The sequence below is a fragment of the Schistocerca serialis genome, chromosome 6, assembly GCF_023864345.2.
Source record: "Schistocerca serialis cubense isolate TAMUIC-IGC-003099 chromosome 6, iqSchSeri2.2, whole genome shotgun sequence".
Lineage (NCBI taxonomy): Eukaryota > Metazoa > Arthropoda > Insecta > Orthoptera > Acrididae > Schistocerca > Schistocerca serialis.
The window spans coordinates 557,757,404-557,781,573 of NC_064643.1; the positions used below are offsets into that span (position 1 = coordinate 557,757,404).

General features: G+C 43.4%; 1 protein-coding gene across 1 annotated transcript; it reads left to right on the forward strand.

The window, feature by feature from the left end:
• Positions 1-17,679: 17,679 nt before the first annotated feature.
• LOC126484982 (mucin-17-like) lies at positions 17,680-23,907 on the forward strand. The gene has a single exon (XM_050108587.1). The coding sequence runs from the start codon at positions 17,680-17,682 to the stop codon at positions 23,905-23,907; it is 6,228 nt and encodes a 2,075-aa protein (XP_049964544.1).
• The last annotated feature ends 263 nt before the right edge of the window (positions 23,908-24,170 follow it).

Sequence of the window (24,170 nt, forward strand, 5' to 3'; positions counted from 1 at the left end):
GTTCTTGAACGAAACTGTAATTAAAACATCATCATTTGAGTCGTATGCGCAGAATTACGTCACTCAGTCCAATTGGTTTGCGCAAACTTTTCTCAATTTAGATGTCGTTTGTTTCTTCTCAGTAATTATATTAATGGAAGTTATCTGCTTTAATAAGTATTAAAACCACACTGAATAAATTTTCAAGACCCAAACTCGCGACGAAAGTTGTCATAAATTAATAATCTTGTCAAATAAATCAGTAATACTTCTTCCTTAACATAATTCTTCATAAATAAATTCTCGGTTCACGTATTTAAACTTTTGTAGTATTCACTAGTTTATTATCTTCATATATACTATATATAGAGGTGAACATGAGCCTTGACAAGATAGGACTGAACATTTACAACATGATTAAACTTTCTATGACGTCATTGTTGTAGAAACATTACAAATTTTTATTTTTTCAGTTTTTAGAAGCACGACGCAACAACTCGGTTTCAGGATCTTCTGTTGCTCTTTGGCTGTCGACCCGCGACGTATAGTGGCCAGCAATTTTCTCTCTTGTCCCGGCAGTGAAGATGCTGTCTCCGTTCGTTGCGCCGCCCTCTCCGTACATGAAACATAAAAATAAATACAAAACTTTAGATAATTCACAAACATTACAAATATTACAAAATACATAAACAAAACACCAAATTAAACTTATATTCACCTGCAAACTGGGCTGACACTGGTGGATGGGTGACGCTTCAATTTCGCGTCCCACTACATAGTGCGGGACCTGTCTATAATCTTAATCTGATGGACATTCTCAGGACATTTCACCGAAGAGTTTTAAAACGGGATGAAATGCGAGCAAGAGGGCGACTGCTGCAGGCGGCTCGCCGCTGACGAGATCGGAACGCGATCGTGGCCCGAAGGGAGCAAGGCGCCTCCGTGTAATTTGAAACCCTCTATAGCGGCCTGACAGACAGGTGCGGCCGGATTCATTTGCCAATACAACAAGCGCCGCGCGATAAAAAAAGCGATCGCTAATGAACAATTCCAGCTGCTGCTTGCGGGGGAGATTTGTTTTCGCTGCCGGCGGAAACTCCAATTGGCACAGCTGTTCCACAAAAGCTTTTGAAGTTTTAACGACGAGGAGGAAGATCGCTAGAAGAGAGGTAACGCAGTCGGTGTTTTTACTGACAAATGATTCGCCGAATTATAATCGGATCACAGTTTTCCGCACAAATGGAACGTAAATAAAAAAAATTGTAGCGCAGCTGATGAATCCGTTTAGTGAAAACAAACGCTAATGTTATGTTTCGATTCTGCAACGGAAGATAATCTCATTATGCAAAAATATTTGGCACTGAATGAATTCAATTAAAGCATTTAATAACGTTAATACGTTTGATAATAACGTTCCAATAATATTTAAAGAATTATGGGAATTGTTTAAATTTTCAGATAGCATTTATAAAATTAACTACCGAATAAAATTATATTCCATCTGCGCGATGAAGTATCGCTCAAGCGCACTGCAGCTTTCCGGAACTCTGTGCCCCAGGTTGTGCACACCAGATATGTGCCCCACTGATAATGAACATGGCTATTCCACGATTCAAATCATGTGTTGATAGCTTGCCATTCTACGTTTACTTTTGCCTCGGAGTTCATAAGAGACCAGGACACTGGTTTTTATGCCCTGAAAAGTTGTTGTCATCTTCAGTCCAAAGACTGGTTTGATGCAGCTCTACATGTTACTCTATCCTACGCCAGCCTCTTTATCTCCAAATAATAGCTGCAACCTACAACCTTCTGATTTTGCTTACTGTATTCATCTCTTGGTCTCACTTTTACTCCTCCCCCCCCCCCCCCACCCCCCACCCCTCGCCCGCTCCCCTCCAGTAATAAATTTTGCGATCCCCTGATGTCCCAGAACGCGTCCTATCAACCGACACCTTCTTTTAGTCAAGTCCTGCCACAAATTTCTTGTCTCCCCAATTCTGTTCACTACCTTCTCATTAGTTACATGATCTACTCATCTGATCTTCAACATCTTTCTGTAACACCACATTTCGAAAGCTTCTGTTCTCTTTTTGTCTAAACTGTATATCGTCGACATTTGACTTCCATACTTGGCTATACTCCAGACAAATCTCCTCATCAAAGACTTCCTAACACTCAAATCTATATTCTGTGTTAACATATTTCTCTTCTACAGAAACTCATTTTTGTCATCGCCAGTCTACATTTCATATCCTCTCTATTTTGGCCATCATCAATTATTTTGCTGCTCTAATAGCAAAACCTATCTAGTACTTTCAGTGTCTCGTTTCCTAATCTGACACACTCAGCATCACCTGATTTGATTCGACTGCATTCCATTGTCCTTGTCTCGCTTTTGTTGATGTTAATTTTATATCCTCTTTCAGTTTGTAGGAAACTGACAGAGAGAAAATGGCGACGTTGCCTACAATGTGCCGCTATAATTTTCCGATATTGTGCCGATGCCATTTACTTGTATAGTGAGCTTTAAAAAACTAGTTTAGTACTATTAATGCAACATAATGTTTATAAATGCTGTGGGGAATTTTCTGATGCGTTATTTACCATAAGTTATTAATTGAATAATTGTTTTGTATTACAGTACAGCAACAGAAATGTCTTATAGAAAGTGGAGCACAGATCAATTGCGTTTACCTGTAACAGTATGTCTAAATGGAGATCATGGAATTAATGAATGGACACTCATACAAAATGTACACTAGCCAACAGTTAAGAGGGATGCTTAAAATAATAACAAACATCCAAACTGGGATTTAAAACTTTTTGGCTGCAGTAATACTGAATTTGAAGAGCGTATTCTTATATTTGAAGGCGTGACGTTCGGTTTGTGCCACTCGGGCGTAAGAAAACTTGCTTTCGACGTTGCAGCAACAAACGGGTGGTCAATATTTTCAATGCGGAAGAAACCATGGCAGCCAAATAGTCGCCTAAAGGTGTCCGTCTAAGAAATATCAAAGAACCCGGGGGAAGTGATGAATGTTCCTAGCAAAACTTCAACGGTTATCCATGGAGCTTGTGAACGGACGAGTAGCCTATGCAAAAGAATATTAACCGAAACAACGAGGAAGAAAATGTAGATTTACAGTTCCACCTGTGAAATGGACGTATTTCTGAGACTCTGCTGGGAAGCCGCCACAGAAAACATTCGTAAAACAGAGGAATGGTATTGCGAGTTGTGTGAAGAAGATCGTACGGAAATATGACAAGATGTGTGAAATGCAAAATGTGGATTCATTGAAAGGGTAAAGCGATGGGAAAAGGAGAGAAAAAGTTACATTGTAATGCTTGCAAATATTGACGTAAAACCAAGATATGAAACATTTTCTTGAATTTAGACTAGGACATATCGTCAGGCTCAGGGACATCGTTTAAAATGGTGGTACAATTGATGCACCCACTGGTACAGGTTAGGAAACCAAATTCTTTATTTGTATCACGTGCAGATGTTTAGGAAATGGATTGTAGCGTCTTTATTTTTATCAGAATTTCCATTCTTTAAATGAGATAGCAACGACAACGCCCTACAGTTGAGGAGGGCATTGTTTAAATAATCTTGTAGCGTACTATTTAGGCTATAACAAATAAAATCTCAAAAGTAGTACAATTTAGGCATCCTCCCCCTACTTGCATAGCTGAAATTTTGTGTAATTAATCTGCAATACATTTGGAGGCATGGACCATGTGGCAGGCTGACTTGAACAAAGACCAGGGGATGCGAGGGGGGACGTGTAATAATAAGCTCGTAAAAATCCCCAAGTAGGCTCAGACGTAATGTAATGTTCAGTATTTGAGTACAAGATAACATATTTCCTGTGCAAATACAATTCAGCGGAACCCATGACTTTAAATTACCACTGCGTACAATAGACAAAAGAAAATCACATATTAGTATTAATGCCTCAAACATTACTTTACGAGTGGAAGAGCAATGAGATGAGTCACTTAAACTTTGGATAACTGAATATTAATTAGATATTGAACCTTACGTGTTCTAAGGAAATCTAAAGTCCAAACAGAGACCTAACATTTGACATGCTAAGCATGGCTGCAAAACGTATCACGGGCGGAAATCTAATTCTCCATGATCTGAAAAGCCACGTAACTTACAATCCTGTAAAGGCAGTGCAAATGCTTGAAGCTAGCAACGATCTAACCACAACCCAGAACAAAGTCGGATGAATGTTCCGGTTTCACTATCACAAGGCAGAGCATCTATACTACGAGACAGGGACGTCCGGTCATCACGGCAGCAGGAAGAATGAAGTGCCGGCCATGAGCTCTCGTAAAACGAATGCTACTGTCTAGCTTTCCTATCGTCTGACTCCCGTCAAGATACACCTTGCAGTTTCAGTCAGAGATGCACCACCCCACGTTGAGAGTTAGGTGACTATAGATCTCTGGAGCAGACTAGTGGCTATCGTCACAGGGGGCGTATGTAGCACCATAAAAATCAACAATAACTAAAAAATGACACAAAATTTGTCATTCTTTAGTTTCCTAAGGATCCTGGGAGATATAAAACGGAACTTTACAGGACAATTTATTTACGATTCTCCTGTAACGTAAAGAGATTTACTAAAGAATTTCGTTTTCCATCAATAACAAAAAATTGCTAGTCTACAGCAAAAGACTTGACCCTTTGCAGAAAGACGTGGTATACAAAACGTAGATTTGTCCGCTACGCTTCCAGCCAGTTCAGTGAATGTGGAACGTTGGAAACCTGTATAGAATATAACATGTGCATTATTTAGCTTGAAAACTAGACCACCACACTTGTAACTGAAGAAAAACCACACAGATGTGATAATAAATAGTAAAAAGCAGTAAAACTATTTCTCAATATAGAAGAACCCGGTTCCACAATTGTTGCTACATCTGATTCACAGATTGCAAGAATCCTTCACAGATTCGCTTTCGAAGCAAAAGTAATCACATTTAAAAAATTATTCGTGTGCTAGACGGTTGAGAGGAGTGACAGAATGGACGAATCATTAGCCTCCATAAAAAATATTAACTTTCAAGGAAAGTGCCTATCATAATAAGAATAGACAATAACAGAAATATATGCTTCTCATGCATGAAAGCCCTCCCGGTTAGCCGTGCTGTCTAAAGCACTGCTTGCCCGGCGGGAGGGCGCTCCGGTCCCCGGCACAAAATCCGCCCGGCGGATTAAGTGTCGAAGTGTGCCGGCCAGCCTGTGGATGGTTTTTAAGGCGGTTTTCCATCTGCCTTGGCGAATGCGGGCGGGTTCCCCTTATACAGGCACGTGGCCAGGATAGCTGTGCGTATGATGGTGAAATATGACCAAAGATTCGAAAACCGTAGCTACAACGAACACAAGCATTCATAACTAGTTCCAGGAGCCGTGAGCTTTTCCTGAGAAAGGCCTTGCAAAATAACATCGCTGCAATCAATAACTGAAATTATTAGAGTTTGAACAAGTTTATTTTTCAGAGCAGGAGGGAAGAGCTTTTTATATTTTTGTTGGGCGTGGAGAGATGCTGATGTCTTCTTGCAGGTTACAGTTATGTGCTCAGTCAGAATTAGATTTCCATCTGTTTTTCGTGGCGGATGCAGAAAAACCTCAAGGAGGGACACTAAAGATATACTGAGCTACCTTTGCTTTTACCGCAATAAAAAATATTCAAGTCACATGCAAAGCTTAAGAAAATTTTTTTTAAACTGATTATATACATATACAAGACAATTCCATCTTATGATATAAAAAAGTTACAATTGCGGTTCACATCCTTAAATGATGAATTCTATGCGCCTTCTCACTAGAATGGCTTCGACTTTTCTCGTAGATATGTGTTAGCTATCTATGTGCCAGACAGGAACGTATAAAAATACGATGACATGGACATGCGTGTACATAGGAAAGTACAACTACTCGATAACTCGATTCAGTCGAGTCGACTGACGAAAGAAACGAACGAATAGCGTGCGGGCTGACTGGTGGGGGCGGCGCGGGTGGCAATGCGGGTGGCCACACATATGTATCCGCCACTGATTGTTGCTCCTGGACTCTTTGTTGAAGGAGAGAAGTCTATATTTGCTCCTTTAGGGTTAAAGATGGTAAGGATTCTCTGTATCGGGCTAATGAAACGAGAATGACCAATCAAAACCACTTGAGCTTTGGTTGGGTTGAGACTTAGCCGTATATCCTGCGCCCATTTTGACAGTACACCCAGGATGGTATTGGTTTTGTACCTATGTATAGCTGGGAGTCACCATCGTACATGTGGTCTTTGCAGTAAGACAAAACTAATGACACATCACTTACGTACAATGAAAAGATCAAAAGAGCGTAGGACCCAATACGGTACCTTGGTGGACTCCGGATACTTACTACCCGCCTCCATGGTGCATTTATGGTGCCAGACATGACGCATTGCTGGTGAGACGTCAGGTATGAGCGAAACTTATGCACTGCACTTGGCGAGGAATTTAGGCTGTTACGTTTGTCAGTAAAATGTCGAAGTCGACAATCTCAAAGGCTTTGCTGAAGTCTAAGAGGCACATCACAGTTGCCTCTTGTGTATCCACGGCAAGCATCAGGCCATCTGTTACCTTCATTATGGCAGTTGCTGTGCTGCGATGTTTGCGGAAAGCTGATTGGTATTCGTCTAGTAGGCTGTTTGTGGTTGGGTAGTTTGTTAGCTGGTCGTGGACCACGCATTTGACGGTACAGGAACAATGCGTATAGGATAGTAATCAGACTATGCTGTGGAAACTTCCTTTTTCGGTGGTGGCTAAAGTGTTTCCAGGCCCCATGGAAATCACTTGTTGCTAAAGAGTGGTTGGAAATATTTATTATAGTGGGCAATAGTGGGTCAACATTAAGCTTCGTCGTTTGGACTGTGGTGTCATCGTGTCCAGTAGATGCTGATCAGATGCACATGACTGCTTTCTTTGACGGTATCGGAACTACACCACTGGCCATTGAAATTGCTACACCTAGAAGAAATGCAGATGATAAACGGGTATTCATTGGACAAATACATTATACTAGAACTGACATGTGATTACATTTTCACGCAGTTTGGGTGCATAGATCCTGAGAAATCAGGACCCACAACAAACACCTCTGGCCGCAATAACGGCCTTGATACGCCTGGGCATTGAGTCAAACAGAGCTTGGAAGGCGTGTACAAGTACAGCTGCCCATGCAGCTCCAACACGATACCACGGTTCATCAAGAACAGTGACAGGCGTATAGTGACGAGCCAGTTGCTCGGCCACCATTGACCAGACGTTTCCAATTGGTGATAGATCTGGAGAATGTGCTGGCCAGGGCATCAGTCGAACATTTTCTATATCCAGAAAGCCCCGTGCAGGACCTCCAACATGCGATAATGAACTATCCTGCTGAAATGTAGGGTTTCGCAGGGATCGAATGAAGGGTAGAGCCACGGGTCGTAACACATCTGAAATGTAACGTCGACTGTTCAAAGTGCCGTCAATGCGAACAAGAGGTGACCGAGACGCGTAACCAATGGTACCCCATACCATCACGCCGGGTGATACGCCAGTATGGCGATAACGAATACACGCTTCCAATGTGCGTTCACCGCGATGTCGCCAAACACGAATGCGACCATCATGATGCTGTAAACAGAACCTGGATTCATCCGAAAAAATTACGTTTTGCCATTCGTGCACCCAGGTTCGTCGTTGAGTACACCATCGCAGGTGCTCCTGTCTGTAATGCAGCGTCAAGGGTAACCGCAGGGATCGAGACTTGGCTGCACGATCCGTTACAGACATGCGGATAAGATGCCTGTCATCTCGACTGCTGGTGATACGGGGCCGTTGGGATCCAGCACGGCGTTCCGTATTACCCTCCTGAACCCACCGATTCCATATTCTCCTAACAGTCATTGGGTCTCGACGAACGCGAGCAGCAATGTCGCGATACGATAAACCGCAATCGCGATAGGCTACAATCCGACCTCTATCAAAGTCGGAAACGTGATGGTACGCATTTCACCTCCTTACACGAGGCATCACAACAACGTTTCACCAGGCAACGCCGGTAAACTGCTGTTTGTGTATGAGAAATCGGTTGGAAACTTTCCTCGTGTCAGCACGTTGTAGGTGTCGCCACCGGCGCCAACCTTGTGTGAATGCTCAGAAAAGCTTATAATTTGCATGTCACAGCATCTTCTTCCTGTCAGTTAAATTTCGCGTCTGTAGCACGTCATCTTCGTGGTGTAGCAAGTTTAATGGCCAGTAGAGTAAAATGCCATAGAGAGAATTTTTGTGGCTACAGTCGTGGTGTTGGAGGCTTGCGTGCCTCAGCGACACAGATGGCAGTACCGTAGGTGCAACCACAACGGAGGGGTATCTGTTGAGAGGACAGACAAACGTGTGGTTCCTGAAGAGGGGTAGCATCCTTTACAGTAGTTGCAGGGGCAACAGTCTGGATGATTGACTGATCTGGCCCTGTAACAGTAACCAAAACGGCCTTGCTGTGCCGGTACTGCGAACGGCTGAAAGCAAGGTGAAACTAAAGCTGTAATTTTTCCCGAGGGCATGCAGCTTTACTGTATGGTTAAATGATGATGGCGTCCTCTTGGGTAAAATATTCCGGAGGTAAAATAGTCGCCAATTCGGCGGGGACTATTCAGGAGGACGTCGTTATCAGGAGAAGGAAAACCGGCGTTCTACGGATCGGAGCGTGGAATGTCAGATCCCTTAATCGAGCAGGTAGGTTAGAAAATTTAAAAGGGGAAATGGATAGGTTAAAGTTAGATATCGTGGGAATTAGTGAAGTTCGGTGGCAGGAGGAACAAGACTTTTGGTCAGGTGAATACAGGGTTATAAATACAAAATCAAATAGGGGTAATGCAGGAGTAGGTTTAATAATGAATAAAAAATAGGAGTGCGGGTAAGCTACTACAAACAGCACAGTGACGGGATTATTGTGGCCAAGATAGACACGAAGCCCACGCCCACTACAGTAGTACAAGTTTATATGCCAATTAGCTCTGCAGATGATGAAGAAATTGATGAAATGTATGATGACATAAAAGAAATTATTCAGGTAGTGAAGGGGGACGAAAATTTAATAGTGACTGGATTTCGAGAGTAGGAAAAGGGAGAGAAGGAAACATAGTAGGTGAATATGGATTGGGGGTAAGAAATGAAAGAGGAAGCCGCCTGGTAGACTTTTGCACAGAGCATAACTTAATCATAGCTAACACTTGGTTCAAGAATCATTAAAGAAGGTTGTATACATGGAAGAATCCCGGAGATACTAAAAGGTATCAGATAGATTATATAATGGTAAGACAGAGATTTAAGAACCAGGTTTTAAATTGTAAGACATTCCCAGGGGCAGATGTGGATTCTGACCACAATCTATTGGTTATGAACTGTAGATTAAAACTGAAGAAACTGCAAAAAGGTAGGAATTTAAGGCGATGGGACCTGGATAAACTGACTAAACCAGAGGATGTACAGAGTTTCAGGGAGAGCATAAGGGAACAATTGACAGCAATGGGGGAAAGAAGTACAGTAGGAGAAGAATGGGTAGCTCTGAGGGATGAAGTAGTGAAGGCAGCAGAGGATCAAGTAGGTAAAAAGACGAGGGCTAGTAGATCTCCTTAGGTAACAGAAGAAATATTGAATTTAATTGATGAAAGGAGAAAATATAAAAATGCAGTAAATGAAGCAGGCAAAAAGGAATACAAACGTCTCAAAAATTAGGTCGACAGGAAGTGCAAAATGGCTAAGCAGGGATGGCTAGAGGACAAATGTAAGGATGTAGAGGCTTATCTCACTAGTGGTAAGATAGATACTGCCTACAGGAAAATTAAAGAGACCTTTGGAGAAAAGAGAACCACTTGTATGAATATCAAGAGCTCAGATGGAAACCCAGTTCTATCCGAAGAAGGGAAAGCAGAAAGGTGGAGGGAGTGTATAGAGGGTCTATACAAGGGCGATGTACTTGAGGACAATATAATGGAAATGGAAGAGAATGTAGATGAACGTGAAATGGGAGATACGATACTGCGTGAAGAGTTTGACAGAGCACTGAAAGACCTAAGTCGAAACAAGGCCTCGGGAGTAGACAACATTCCATTAGACCTACTGACGGCCTTGGGAGAGCCAGTCCTGACAAAACTCTACCATCTGGTGAGCAAGATGTATGAGACAGGCGAAATACCCTCAGACTTCAAGAAGAATATAATAATTCCAATCCCAAAGAAAGCAGGTGTTGACAGATGTGAAAATTACCGAACTATCAGTTTAATAAGTCATACCTGCAAAATACAAACACGAATTCTTTACAGACGAATGGAAAAACTGGTAGAAGCCGACCTCGGGGAAGATCAGTTTGGATTCCGTAGAAATATTGGAACACGTGAGGCAATACTGACCTTACGACTTATCTTAGAAGAAAGATTAAGGAAAGGCAAGCCTACGTTTCTAGCATTTGTAGACTTAGAGAAAGCTTTTGACAATGTTGACTGGAATACTCTCATACTCTCTTTCAAATTCTAAAGGTGGCAGGGGTAAAATACAGGGAGCGAAAGGCTATTTACAATTTGTACAGGAACCAGATGACAGTTATAAGAGTCGAGGGACATGAAAGGGAAGCAGTGGTCGGGTAGGGAGTGAGACAGGGTTGTAGCCTCTCCACGATGCTATTCAATCTGTATATTGAGCAAGCAGTAAAGGAAACAAAAGAAAAATTCGGAGTAGGTATTAAAATCCATGGAGAAGAAATAAAAACTTTGAGGTTCGCCGATGACATTGTAATTCTGTCAGAGACAGCAAAGGACTTGGAAGAGCAGTTGAATGGAATGGACAGTGTCTTGAAAGGAGGGTATAAGATGAACATCAACAAAAGCAAAACGAGGATAATGGAATGTAGTCAAGTTAAGTCGAGTGATGCTGAGGGAATTGGATTAGGAAATGAGACACTTAAAATAGTAAAGGAGTTTTGCTATTTGGGGAGCAAAATAACTGATGATGGTCGAAGTAGAGAAGATATAAAATGTAGACTGGCAATGGCAAGGAAAGCGTTTCTGAAGAAGAGAAATTTGTTAACATCGAGTATAGATTTAAGTGTCAGGAAGTCGTTCTGAAAGTATTCGTATGGAGTGTAGCCATGTATGGAAGTGAAACATTGACGATAAATAGTTTGGACAGGAAGAGAATAGAAGCTTTCGAAATGTGGTGCTACAGAAGAATGCTGAAGATTAGATGGGTGGATCACATAACTAATGAGGAGGTATTGAATAGAACTGGGGAGAAGAGGAGTTTGTAGTACAACTCGACGAGAAGAAGGGACCGCTTGGTAGGACATGTTCTGAGGCATCAAGGGATCACAAATTTAGTATTGGAGGGTAGCTTGGAGGGTGAAAATCGTAGAGGGAGACCAAGAGATGAATACACTAAGCAGATTCAGAAGGATGTAGGTTGCAGTAAGTACTGGGAGATGAAGAAGCCTGCACAGGATAGAGTAGCTTGGAGAGCTGCATCAAACCAGTCTCTGGGCTGAAGACCACAACAACAACAACAACAATAGTCGTTTACCCGCTTGAAGTCCCTCCTACGTTTATGGGGCAATTGTAGTTGTAGGTAATGTGAAATAACTTTCCAGTTCTTCAACTGGAGCAATGGATTGAGCTGAAGGTTTTACTTTGCTTTTGCTTTGCTTATCCAGTCCCCTTCCCTTTCGTTTTGGTCCCCTCTCCGATCAGTCCTTCACGAATTCAACAGCTCACTTGATTCCTGTTCTTGTCCCACTCGCTGACTCAAGTTCTCTTTTTGTAATTCTAACCATATTCCTCCTAATCACATGTCCCGCAAGTCTTGTCCTTTCCACTCTAATTTCTTCTCATATTCTCCCAATGTTACGATGATACAAATTGCAAACAAAATATACTTATTGATCTCAATATGATGGCAGTGTACATATATTATTTTTATATGTTTTCATATATAATTTATAGATAAAGAAAAAATATAATTCATTGCGTTTTCCATAAAAAAATATCAGGGATATTAGACCTTAGATGAGGTCTTACAAGTGACGTACCACATGTGACGAAACTTAGTTGAAAAGTAGCACGTTCTTGTAAGTTACCGCAAGTCAATTCTGTTTAGTACGACGTTTTCCCTACCTCCTAACCCCCCCCCCCCCCTCTCCACCGTTAACTCTCTTGTATAAATCTAAATCAATTGCCTTGCACGCAGTACTCGTGTTCTTTGGATACGAGCTTAAGTTGCATTCAGACAGCTTAGGCTTTGTCTTTCTGTAGTATTAGTGAACCACCACAGAGATATACTGGAATGGTTCTTCGTCGAGACTAAAGCTAATTCCTTTCCACACAAATCTCGCAAAGCATACAGCTACCGTTCCATGCTTATATGGCTGTCAACTGATGTTTAACTCCGAAAAGTCCAAAAAAAAAAAAAAATGCTGCATTTCGATCAGTTGCACTCAAGTCCTTACCACAGCGTCCACAAATTTCCTTCGATATATGTTTGAAATTTTTTTTCTGTTTTTCTTGTTTCTGTTTATTTCTTTCATTGACTAAAACGACTATGTAACATTGCTTTGTTTTGCTTAGATTTTGATAGTAATCCGTAGTCTAACAGACTTATAATATTCCAGGCACTTACTTTGAAAGACCGGAGATTACTTATTTTGTTTAATCAGCTTTTTTGCGAAAGTATTAGTAGATAATGTGAAAGTGAATCTGTTATGTACTAAGCGTGACGTAAATAATCTAAAAGAGGCTTCAGTTAAGTATTCGAATACCAAGTAATCACGCTGAGTTCTGATATCAAAGGCTCACCCGTCTATAATGCCCGTTTTTGCCACTGAAACTAAAAAAATTTAATCCTTTGCACTTTTTCGATGATGTAGGCATAATAAGAGAGCAATGACTAGATGTGTTGTTTTAATAACAGCATCCTTGCATCAGAATATGCTAATGAGGTCTTTCGTGCGGCATATACTTAAGTCAGCCGACTCTACTTAATGAAGGAATGATTATGCTACAGATTTCTGTATCGGGCTCTCTAAAGCGTCGGTTGCCACAATTTGGTGATATTATATTGATTACGGCTGTTGGGAAGAAACCTAACGGCAATACACCCCACTTCCTCTATAATCACTTGACTTGATTGGAAGAAATAAAACGCAATTTTGTCAGTTTTCCACTGTGTTCCCACGCTGTGAAACAAAAAACAAGTCGGGGCTTTTACCAAGACTGGCACACAAAGGCAAAGCTTCCAGAACACAGCAGTTAATATATCAAGCTTCATACTATTTTACGAAAATCAGTGTTTGCATACATAGCGAAGGGCGCTTGCTGCCTGCTTCCGGAACAAGGACATGTGAACTGTATCGAAACATAGTGAATATCAGATGGCTCTTTTCGTCAGTGGAATCCAACGACGCGCTGACTGATGCCGGTTTGCTTGACTTCTGCAGGGCTTTCGCTGCAGTTCTCAATTGTCTTGTAGCGAACAAAATACGAGCTTACAGAATAGCGGACCAGCGGATTGTGATTAAATTCAGAAACTCCTAGCAGATAGGACTCATCACATGTCAAAGTAACTTCGGTCGCATCCAAATGAAGTGTACTGATTCGTTACTGTTCTGGATACAGTATAAATGATCTCGTGGGTAAGGTCGAAAGCTCCGTGTGGCTATTTGCGGGTGATGTGTTATACAAGCGCACGTTACAACGCTAGAAAACTGTAGCGAAATACAGGAAGATCGACATACGGTGCAGGGCTCGGCAATTGACTTTTAACATAGACTGACTTGACGTAAAGCGGATAAATACACGGAAAGATCCAATATTATTCGTATGTTCATCGAGAGCGTTACTGTAAAAATTAGAGGTTGTAGGTAGCAAGAAGAGTCAGGCAAAGGATTACTCCCTCCTAGCTACATTTCGCGGAATGACCATGACAGGAATATCACACATGACCTACTGACACTCTCATTTTCAGCGTACCTTTCAATGACTGAAGATTAAAAGGGGAAACGTTATTGGTACCCGAAGTACCCTCCACTGCAGTCCATAAGGTGGCCATCAGAGTGTTGATGCGAATGTAGACGTATACTTCTTACTTTTCTTCTTATTCTTCGTGCAGAGTGGCAAGTAATCTGCCTAGCTTGCACTACTGGCCATTTACCATGAACTTTCAAACTAAAATCAGTCTTTGCCAACATTTGTGCGTCTGCTCTAAGAACATGCTCATAGCATTGTTGACGACTTCTCTCATCTTGATTACTCTTGGTATACTCTTCCACATAACTTAAGAACTTAATCATCTGCGACACGATCGTGCAGTATTGATCCAGATGTCTACCAGAGCCTGCTGGGAATCTGATCAAAAGTATCTGGACATCTATTAGTGGACGTTAATATGGGATGAGTTCACCCATCGCCTTTATGACTCAAAAATGGTTCAAATGGCTGTGAGCACTATGGGACCATCAGTCCCCTAGAACTTAGAACTACTTATACCTAACTAACCTAAGGACATTACACACATCCATGCCCGAGGCAGGATTCGAACCTGCGACCGCGGCAGTCGCGCGGCTCCAGACTGTATCGCCTAGAACCGCTCGGCCACTTCGTCCGGCGCCTTTGTGACTGCTTGAACTCTGTTGGGGACAATTTTAATGAGATGTCTGAATATCTGTGGTGGAATGAAAGTTTATTCTTCCTCAAGAGCAGAAACCAGATAAGGTAGTGGCGTCAGAAGCTGGAGCCTGAAGCGAAGTCGACATTCTGGAGTGTTCCATTGGATTAGAGTCGGGGCTCTGGGCAGGAGAGTCTCTTTCAGGCCTGATATTGTTCACAAACCATAGCCTCAAAGGTGCTGTTTTATTGAGAGGGTCCATTGTCATGCTCATACAAACAGTCGCCATCTCCGAACACAGTACACAACGCTGCAAGATTAGTTCACATTCTTCCATACATAGCGTTTTATAAAGCACAGTAAAGTGACCGCACCATGACCACGTAAAACACCCCTCTACCGTAACATTGCCTCTTCCGTACTTCACTATTAGCACTACACATGAAGTCAAGCAACGTTCACCAGGCATTCACCACACACAGCTCTTTAATCTTACTGTCACAGGGTATAGTGTGGTTCCTTACTCCAAATCACTGGTTTTCAGTCATTCACTGTCCACTCCCGTCGCTCCTTACACCCACTAAAGCATCACTTAAGTATTCACTACGGAAACGAGTGGCTTCTGAAGAGGTGCTGGACCACTGTATCCTGTTCTTTTTAACTCCACACTTACTATGATGAAAATGACTTCAAAATAGCCAGTTTGTCACAAAATAATAGTTACTGGATTTTTCTGGACCTATTTATTATTCACAGCGCATTTCGAGCTCTGCTCATCTTCAGATGGTCATTTAGTACAGAATGAAAATAAAACTTTAACAGAAGGCCAATTAACGCCGAAAGAAACAAAGTTTAGAGCCACTCAGCAAATAACTGTTTGTTCTGCAGATTTGGAGGTCAGTATGCCTCTCCACACCGTGACACCTGAATCACCAAAACGATCATGTTCGACAATGCCGGGCGTACCTTCAATTATGACGAGAGCTGGTATCACGTAATGCACCCTGAAACATTGCCGAACATGATCGTCCTTGTGATCCACGTATCATACTGTGGGGAGGCATAACGTTGCCATGGGCATACTAACCTCACTATCGTTGAACACGGTCGTACATTCACCAGTTGTATGAATTGCAGTGACTTCAGTGTAATTATTATCTTTGAATAAAAGTGCCATTTCTGTTCGTCTGATTTCGTAAAACGGTTAGTTACTTTCTGTACTATACTGTACCAGTTCTTTCTACGTATGGTTCAAGTTTCATTGAGCTATGCTTCTTGGCAGTGACACATCATAGGAAAATTACCTTCTTTCTTACGTTTTGCACACCATTGTACTTAGGGTTAATAGTAAGGAGTGATATGAAATGAGGCGAATACGTAAAGTTTGTAGTAAGATAGCGAATGGAAGGATTCTGTGGAAGAGCAGTGCACCTGTAAGGAAATCGTGTAGCTAGTGTGAGCAGTTCCGGATTATTGTTTCAGCATTTGGGATGCAGGCGTGACAGCGGATACCGAAAGAATTCGGGGATGCGCTGCTATGATCGTTACAGATCGGCATTACCCGTACCACTATGTAACAGAGACGCTCCGAGGACTTAAATGGGCATATCTGGAAGGAAAACAGTTGGTTTTTGGCGAAACCATGTTACGTAACACTGAATAACGGGTATTAGAGGACGGCTGTACGGCATTTCTGCGACCATTGTCGTATTTCATTCGTTGGGATCGTGGGAATAAAATAATATTAGGACTCCTGCAGAAGCATATAGATCGTATTATTTTTCTCTCGCGTTTGGATGAGGACAGCAAAGCGATAATACATTGTTACGATGTACCTTGCACCACTCAGTGTACAGTGTCATCCAGAGCATATTTACAGATGCACATAATTAAGATCCATCAAAATAGTCAACCATGTTCTGAAATTTTCTAACAAATTGAATTATGAGTTCCTAGGCTGTGGCTGAGCTATTCCCTGCTATCTTCTTTCCCCAGAAATTGCTAATACAGGAGCGTGTTCGAAGTTAGGAAGGTAGGAGAGAGTTACGGGTCGAGATGAAGCTTCGAAGGAAAATTCATGACCGGACAGCACATAAAGTAAGAGTATACTGCACGCAAAAAGCGAGGACACCATTGTGGCAAACAGTTTAATGTGTCAGGAAGCTTCACACTAGCACACACTTTATTACAGGGTAAAAGTTTGAATGTGTAAATCATGTTCATATTTACCAAACTGGGTTTTCTGTTTCAGTTGCCGACGACGCTCAACTCGGAACACTGGTAGAGGATCAGCTTCGTGAAGGGGCATTGAACGAGAGTCCAAACTTCAACCGGCGCAGGCGACCGTCTAGATGGCGTTCCAGATCTCCCGAGGTGGTAGGACCAACGGACAGTAGCACAACCCCTTCCCAGCCTTCTGTTGACGTAGTGGACAGCCAAGAATTCGGTTCGTCATCCCCACCAGGCAGGCCCTACAGATCACGGACTCGAACCACACAACGGAGCAGCAGAAATCGAACATCTAACTATGCTCCGGTCTTCAGAAGGCCACAGCACCGTTACGCACTCAGAGGAAACCATGAACAGAGCAGTTCCACGGCATCCAGGGTGACATTTCCTCTCACCTTTAGTTCAACGACTGCTTCGATCTTAACGCAAGCTGCTACAGAGGGCTCTGAGCACACCTCTAATTTCAAGGAAATACTCACATCGGCCACAGCTGAGCCAATCGTTGGTAGAAACAACCCAAGTGAAAAGTCACCATTTTCAGAAGATTTTAACAACAGACTCACGGAATCGCCTCTTTCTATAGACCTTTCAGTCTTTGACAGGCCTCCAGCGCTAACTGAAATCGGTCAAGAAGACGTTGCAAAGAGTACTCGTCGATGGACTCTCTCTTCCACAGCGACCGCCTCTGGCTTCGATTCCCGGCGGACCAGCCCTCGAGCAGCCGGTATCAGATCTCTTTTTGGAAGACGCTTTAAACATCGAAGCACACTACAGCCAGAGCAATACATGAGTCCTTCAACATCACAGTTTAGCACTACTGCTGAAACTCCTTTAACGCGGACAGTACAGCTGGATGGACATACTCGTGCTGCCCGTGATTATGAAGTGCTCGAGACGACCACTCCTCAAGTTGTTGCAAGGACACCTAGAGGAAGACGGCGGCTGGTTAGTGTTTCTAGGAGAATACTGCCTATTGACGCTAGTACAGAGGCTACACTCTCGCCAAGAGGAGACGAGGGACAAGATCAGCGCACCATTGTCAGAGTCCAGAAGAGAAGGCGTCCTGTCACCATCGATACCATCACAGTTTCAGCAGTTTCTACCACGGAGGTCAGAGATAGCCTTCGCAAGACTAAAGTCTATAAGAGAAGGCGTCCAGTTCCCACGAATGCTGTCACCACAGAGCCTTCACTTCTGGAGGATGAAGCGTCAGGCAACCAACGCGGATATAGGCGTGTGCGTCCATCATCATCTCAACAAGAATCAACGAACCAGCAAGGCAGCACGACCAACAGCGGGAGTTACAAACCATCAACACAAAGCAGTTCCAAATCGGAGGAAACATTTGTAGGAGGTCGAAGAAAACATGTCGGTAAAGTTAGGGTCAGGGGAAGGAGGCCATTGTTGAGCGATTCTGAAACAGGTGTTGGATCTTCTGAGAAGGCAGTTGAAGGTGAGGGACCTGGAACTGTACTGACGACAACTGTGGAAACGCCACAAAGAACTACTTCAGTGGTACCCGAAGTTCCTAAACCTCACGCTCCACCCTCCATGAGCACCACAGTAGAGGCCACAACCAGCAGACGAGTGTTTTCACGTTCAAGACGCCCATATTTTGGTATCCGCCGAGCCGTAACACCCAGTGTAACTCCATTTGTTCAAGCAGAACCCACCTCCCCTACGACCCCCTCTAGTCTTCAGGAGGAGAGTAGTACTGCAGGATCTCTGACACCTTACACTCCAACAGAAAGGGGGGACACTATCACAGAGGGAACGACTGTAGAAAGGATCGACATGCCCACCACATCATCCAGCAATCAGTCTACTACACAAATCACTGGCGACACCGTATCAGAGAATGAGGTAGGCCAGTCAAAAAAATTCACTCCAAAATTTGGAGGAGCCAAGGGACGTCACCCTGGAAGGAGAGTCGGCCTCGGAAGCAAGTATTCGAAGGAACAACGAAAAACCACCCCTGAGCCTAATAGAATTGGCCTAACTTCTGGAAGGACTAAGGCATCTACAGTGAGTACTACCAGCGAGCGACCGACTGGAAATATTTCAGACCGTTTTGTAAAATCGAGGACGCTGAACTCACTGAGAAATAGGAAACCGATATCGCTCCTTCGACGGAATAACGTGAGCAACATAACTGAAGAGCTGACAGCTACCAACAAGTCCTTGGACGAGCACACGGTTGAGAATGAGAGTCCTGTCGCCTCAGATGGTGGATCAGCGAGTTTTCTGAATATGTCTGTGGTGGACAATAACACCACAACTGATTCTCCAGCACCATCCACAATTAAGGGTAAAGATCGTTTGAAGAAAATTAAGAGACCTCTGACAGTAACAAAAATAAGAGGTCCTCCAAAGTTACCTGTTCTCAAGAAGATTTCGTCGAACTTGACAGAAGATGAAAAAGCCGAGACCTCAACGATATCGGAAAAAGGGACGCGACTCAAGGGCAGGAAACCGACCAGCCTTGATAAGCTACTAAAAATGAGAAGGCCTCTTCCAACATTACTGAGGAAATCTCAAAACGAGTTTGTACCACCTGCATCTGAGAATGTCGAGAGGAGCAGCAACAGTGAAACAACAATTGCAATCAGTACTTTACCAACATCAGCAGATACCACCCCAGGCCAAACGACTGCAGACGAAATTGAAACCACTACCGCAGCAGCTGCTACTTCCTCTTTGCAACCGAATATAGACGACGGTGCTCCTAACGGGATAAGGAAACTGCCGAAAGGATTTAAACCGTCACGTTTCAGGCCGACAATTGGTGAACCGAGAAAAATTGGGATCAAGGATACACCTAGACAAGGTGTACGGGGTCGACCTCGCCTTACGCCCTCGAGTGCTGTGAAGAAAGGAGTTAATGATGCCCAAGCGACAGCTCCTTTGAAAACTGGACTCTTCGGTAACAGGAGACCCTTTTCTGGTTTAAAACCATCCTTACTTAAGTCGACGGGCAGGTTCAACAAGAAACAAACTGACTATGCAGACGAGAACACAGAAATACCAACAACATCAGTGAAAGAAGCGACAGAGGCTTACAATGCCTCACTAAAAGTGGCAGATAAAGTGATAAAAGGTTTCGGTGTCAACACTGCCTCAACAGTGGAGGATGAGGAAGTTCAGAATGTGACCACCGACAGACCCACTATAACCACAGAAGAAACAGCTACGTTTCAGGCAAAGAACGACAGTCTAGGAAACGAAGTGGGGGAAACCTTAGATTCACTAGTAGATCCCACCTTGTCCCCACTGGAGGAGGGCAGTACCACCACGAGGAAAAGTTTCTTATTTCCCAGGGCGCGAGGCCGTGGCAATGACAAGTCCTCCAAGCTCAAGAGTCTCCAGAAACTACTATCGGTGCTTCGTCAGAAATCTAATGGCGGAGTCGCAAGTACTACAGTGAAATTCGATACTGAAACAGCGCATCCGACGCCAGAGGTGCCGAGCGAACTGACCAGTGATTCGGCATCCGATCTTCAGAATACCGTTTCTCAAACAGAAATACCTATTTTGGGAGGAAACACTGTTTCTTATGGTGACGATCTTAAAACAACAGACACAACTAAAGAATCCACTTTTACGACAGTAATAGAAACGACTGTTGTGCCTGTTGGTCGCGAAGGCAATGTCAGTCGGTTGGGAATTACGGAGAATTACGGGAATACATTCCTGCAGCCCTCTATGACGACAGAGACTGCTGCTTTTTCTGTACCTGAGAAGTCAGGTTCCGAAGACAACACTACAATGGTAACGAAGATATTAGAAGCCGAAACAGAAACGACCTTCGCAGAAACGACCTACCCACAAACAACCACAGAAAGCGGTGGGAGACTGGTGCTGAAAGGATCCGAGTCTTTGGATGGTGAGAACAGTGGAATGAAATGCTCGAGTATGTCAGGGGAATCAATGACTACGAATGAGCACTTGAGTTCCCTGCAGCCAGGGAAAAAAGCAAAGGATAACGCTAGTTCCCTTTGTGGTGAGAATGTTAGGACTGACACCACGGAATTGCCTCTCTCTGTTACAAAGAGACCGGGTGAAGTTCCAGCCACTCTCGAATCCAGCACAGAAGTACTAGATCAGTCGACAACCATGGTTTATACAGAAACCGCAACAGTAACTGAACCATCGCTAACGTTCCAGATGGCAACACTGTTGCCAGAGTTGACCGTTCCAGAAGGTTGGACGGAACCCACCAGCACTGAAACTACTGAGGGCTCTGCACCAGGATCTCAGAACCAACGTTTTTCTGTCACAGACATTGTACTGCATAATTTGACAAAGGCCATCAGCCAACTGGCGAATGAGATCGATTCAGTGTACACAGACATCAATGTTACTAGCGAGTTCATGCCAGCACTTACGACAGATTTGCCAAACATTACTGAGCAAGCAACTTATACAAACGTAGAACTGAATACCGCCATTCCTCCTGGCATAGAAAATGCAGTTTTGACAACAGAAACGCCGATCGCAACGGATACTGCGAATGCAGAAACAGTACCGCAACAATTTAGCACTACATCCGAAACAACTACAACCGAGGTTAATACGGAAGACCCTGGTACTACTGTAGAGAATACTTACAGTGCTGTTGTAAAAGTAACTGAACTTCCAACTGCGACTACTGCAGTACTAGAAGAAGTGACAGTGCCTCCCGCAGATGCTGTGAATGCAGAAACAGTGCCGCAACAGTATCACACCACATCCGAAACTACAACCCATGCTAGTACAGAAGACGCTGCTACTGCAATCGCAGCCACAGTGCAGAATATTTACAGCGCCGTTGTCAAAGAAACTGAACTTCCCACAGCGACAACTGCAGTACCCGAAGAAACCAAAGTGCCTTCCGGAGTGGACCTCGAGCAAAGCACTACTTCCATTCAAGGGCGTAATGTATTCACGGAGAGTGTGCATACAGATAAGTCACTGGCTACCACTGATGTCCCTGACATGTGGATAGGAGTCACATCTGGAAGTGTAACCGAAGTTTACGAAACTATGGTAACACAAACTGACAGTCTAGATTCAGAGGCGACTGAAGGGAATTTGTCTGATAAGAGTTCACTTCCCACTACAAGTCCCATTACAGAAGAAAACGGAAGAAACGTAACAAAATTTGTGAATGGGTCGCTCGCAGATCTTTCTGACGACCAGTCAGAATTTGATTCGAGTTTTTCAAGAGGAAGGACCAGCATTGTCCCGACAGTTGATGAATTTCTAACAGCAGATACGACTGTAGTCCCAGATCTGTCGACCACAGCCCTTGTGATTGAGGTGCAAGGAGATGACAGAGGATACTCACAGTTCTCAACCATTGATGACGTAGTAACATATGACAACGGTGTGTCCAGTGTAATGCCAGAGTCTGATGCGTCTAATGATGTTAGCAACTCGTACACAGTAAAAGGCGACAAAGGAGCATTGTTGGGTTTGGCATCAGGAGAGGAACAAGAAAATCTTACTATAGAATCTTCGGCCAATAACGGCACCACGGAGGCAACCGTTTACCAAACTCAGCAACCGGTCACAAATGAGGCAGTGACAGAAACGGTGACGGAAAGTGAGACTCTTGAACCTTCTACCCCGAAGAATTCAGACGTCAATGACACTGCTGTAAGTGATTCAAATTCTATTTTGGGTTATGAAATGGCTACTGATCCTGACACTGTTGCAGCCGAGGTGACTGAAGAAGGTTTATCATCGACCACGGTTCAGACAATCAAGCCCGAAGAGAACGATCTAAAAGCGAACGAAGTAAATTTTGACGACAGCTTATACCTGCCTACAACACAGGTTAATGAAGCAACATCACCGACCCAGAGATTGGAACCCACTAATACCGAATCGTCTGTCAGCACAACGACAGAACCCAACCCTTATGTATCTGCCTCCAGTATAAATTCAGCAGAAGAAATGCTCACATACAGCTCTCTTCCAGATACTGCATCAACAGCAAATGCTTTCCCTGAAGATAAGAATACGGTTTCACCCGGAGACATCACTTCACCAGCAGTTTCAGATAACACTGTAACAGACAGTACTTCAACCGAGCCTGGTAGTCATCTGCCCGTAAATACCACCTATCTTACTTATTTTGCAGACGAAATTACGACAGAGTCCACTTCAGTCGCTGAGGATTCAGAAAACTACGCTTCTTCTGGTCCGTTTCACATTCAGACGGTCACTTCATTCAATTCTTTACTGGGCGAGAGAGCCCATTTTCATAAAGAGACCACTTTATCTCCATTTGCTGAACCACTGATCACCTCCATGGACAACGAAGATGACCGAAATGAAGGTCCTTCTGCATGGCACTCTTCATTCGCAGAATCTGAAAGCACAATGGCCGATCATGACACCTCATTTTCACCTACAGTTACTGCCGCTTTTCCAATGACGTCAGAAACTGTAGCTGGCGTAACTGATGTTACGTCAGCTCAGTTCAGTAACACCAAACAGGACTCCAGAGAAGACGATGACGTGGTAAAATACCGAGATATTGAACGTAATTCAATCTACACAGATGTTTCCACGCCAACTTTTGCAGATAGTGTCCAATCAACTACACCGCTATCTGCGAGTAATTACACTGAACAATGGACGGAGAGAATCGAAAACAATGATACTGTCAATCAAGATGATATAGTCACTGGAATTACTGATGCAAGCTTCATATATACGGATACCACGAAATCACCGTCTCCAGATTCTGAAGGCAACAATCACCAGTTACTAACCACTGGAGCTGCGACACAGGCACAAACAGAAAATGGTCTTGCTACTTACTGGACAGAATCCGTTGAGTCCTCGGCGACAGATACCCTGCTAACAAGAGAAGTCGAGCCCCTAACGTCCGATACAAAGGATATAACCGAAAGTTCCTTTAGTGATAGCAGCACAAACTACGCAAGTCCAGATGATGAAAGCCTACACGGAGACGGTAATGGGAGGTTCCCAGCTCTGGATATCAACACCCTTGCTCCTTCTTGACGTTTCCAACGTCCGTAAAATTACATTTTCCTTCCATAGTACAAATTCTCTTCTTAATGTGAGCATGAGCAAGAAGAGATAGGATTAAGATGCGGAACTGTACTACTTAAGTGAATATATCGCTCTTGTCGACGTGTGCTCGATACGTCAGTGTTATTTCGCCATGAAGAGCGTTTCGTGTTTGCCAGGCACAGAAGGTGCTGCAACTAAACATTTGTTTTTATTTATACATCACTGCCTGATGTCCACTGCATTTACAAGAC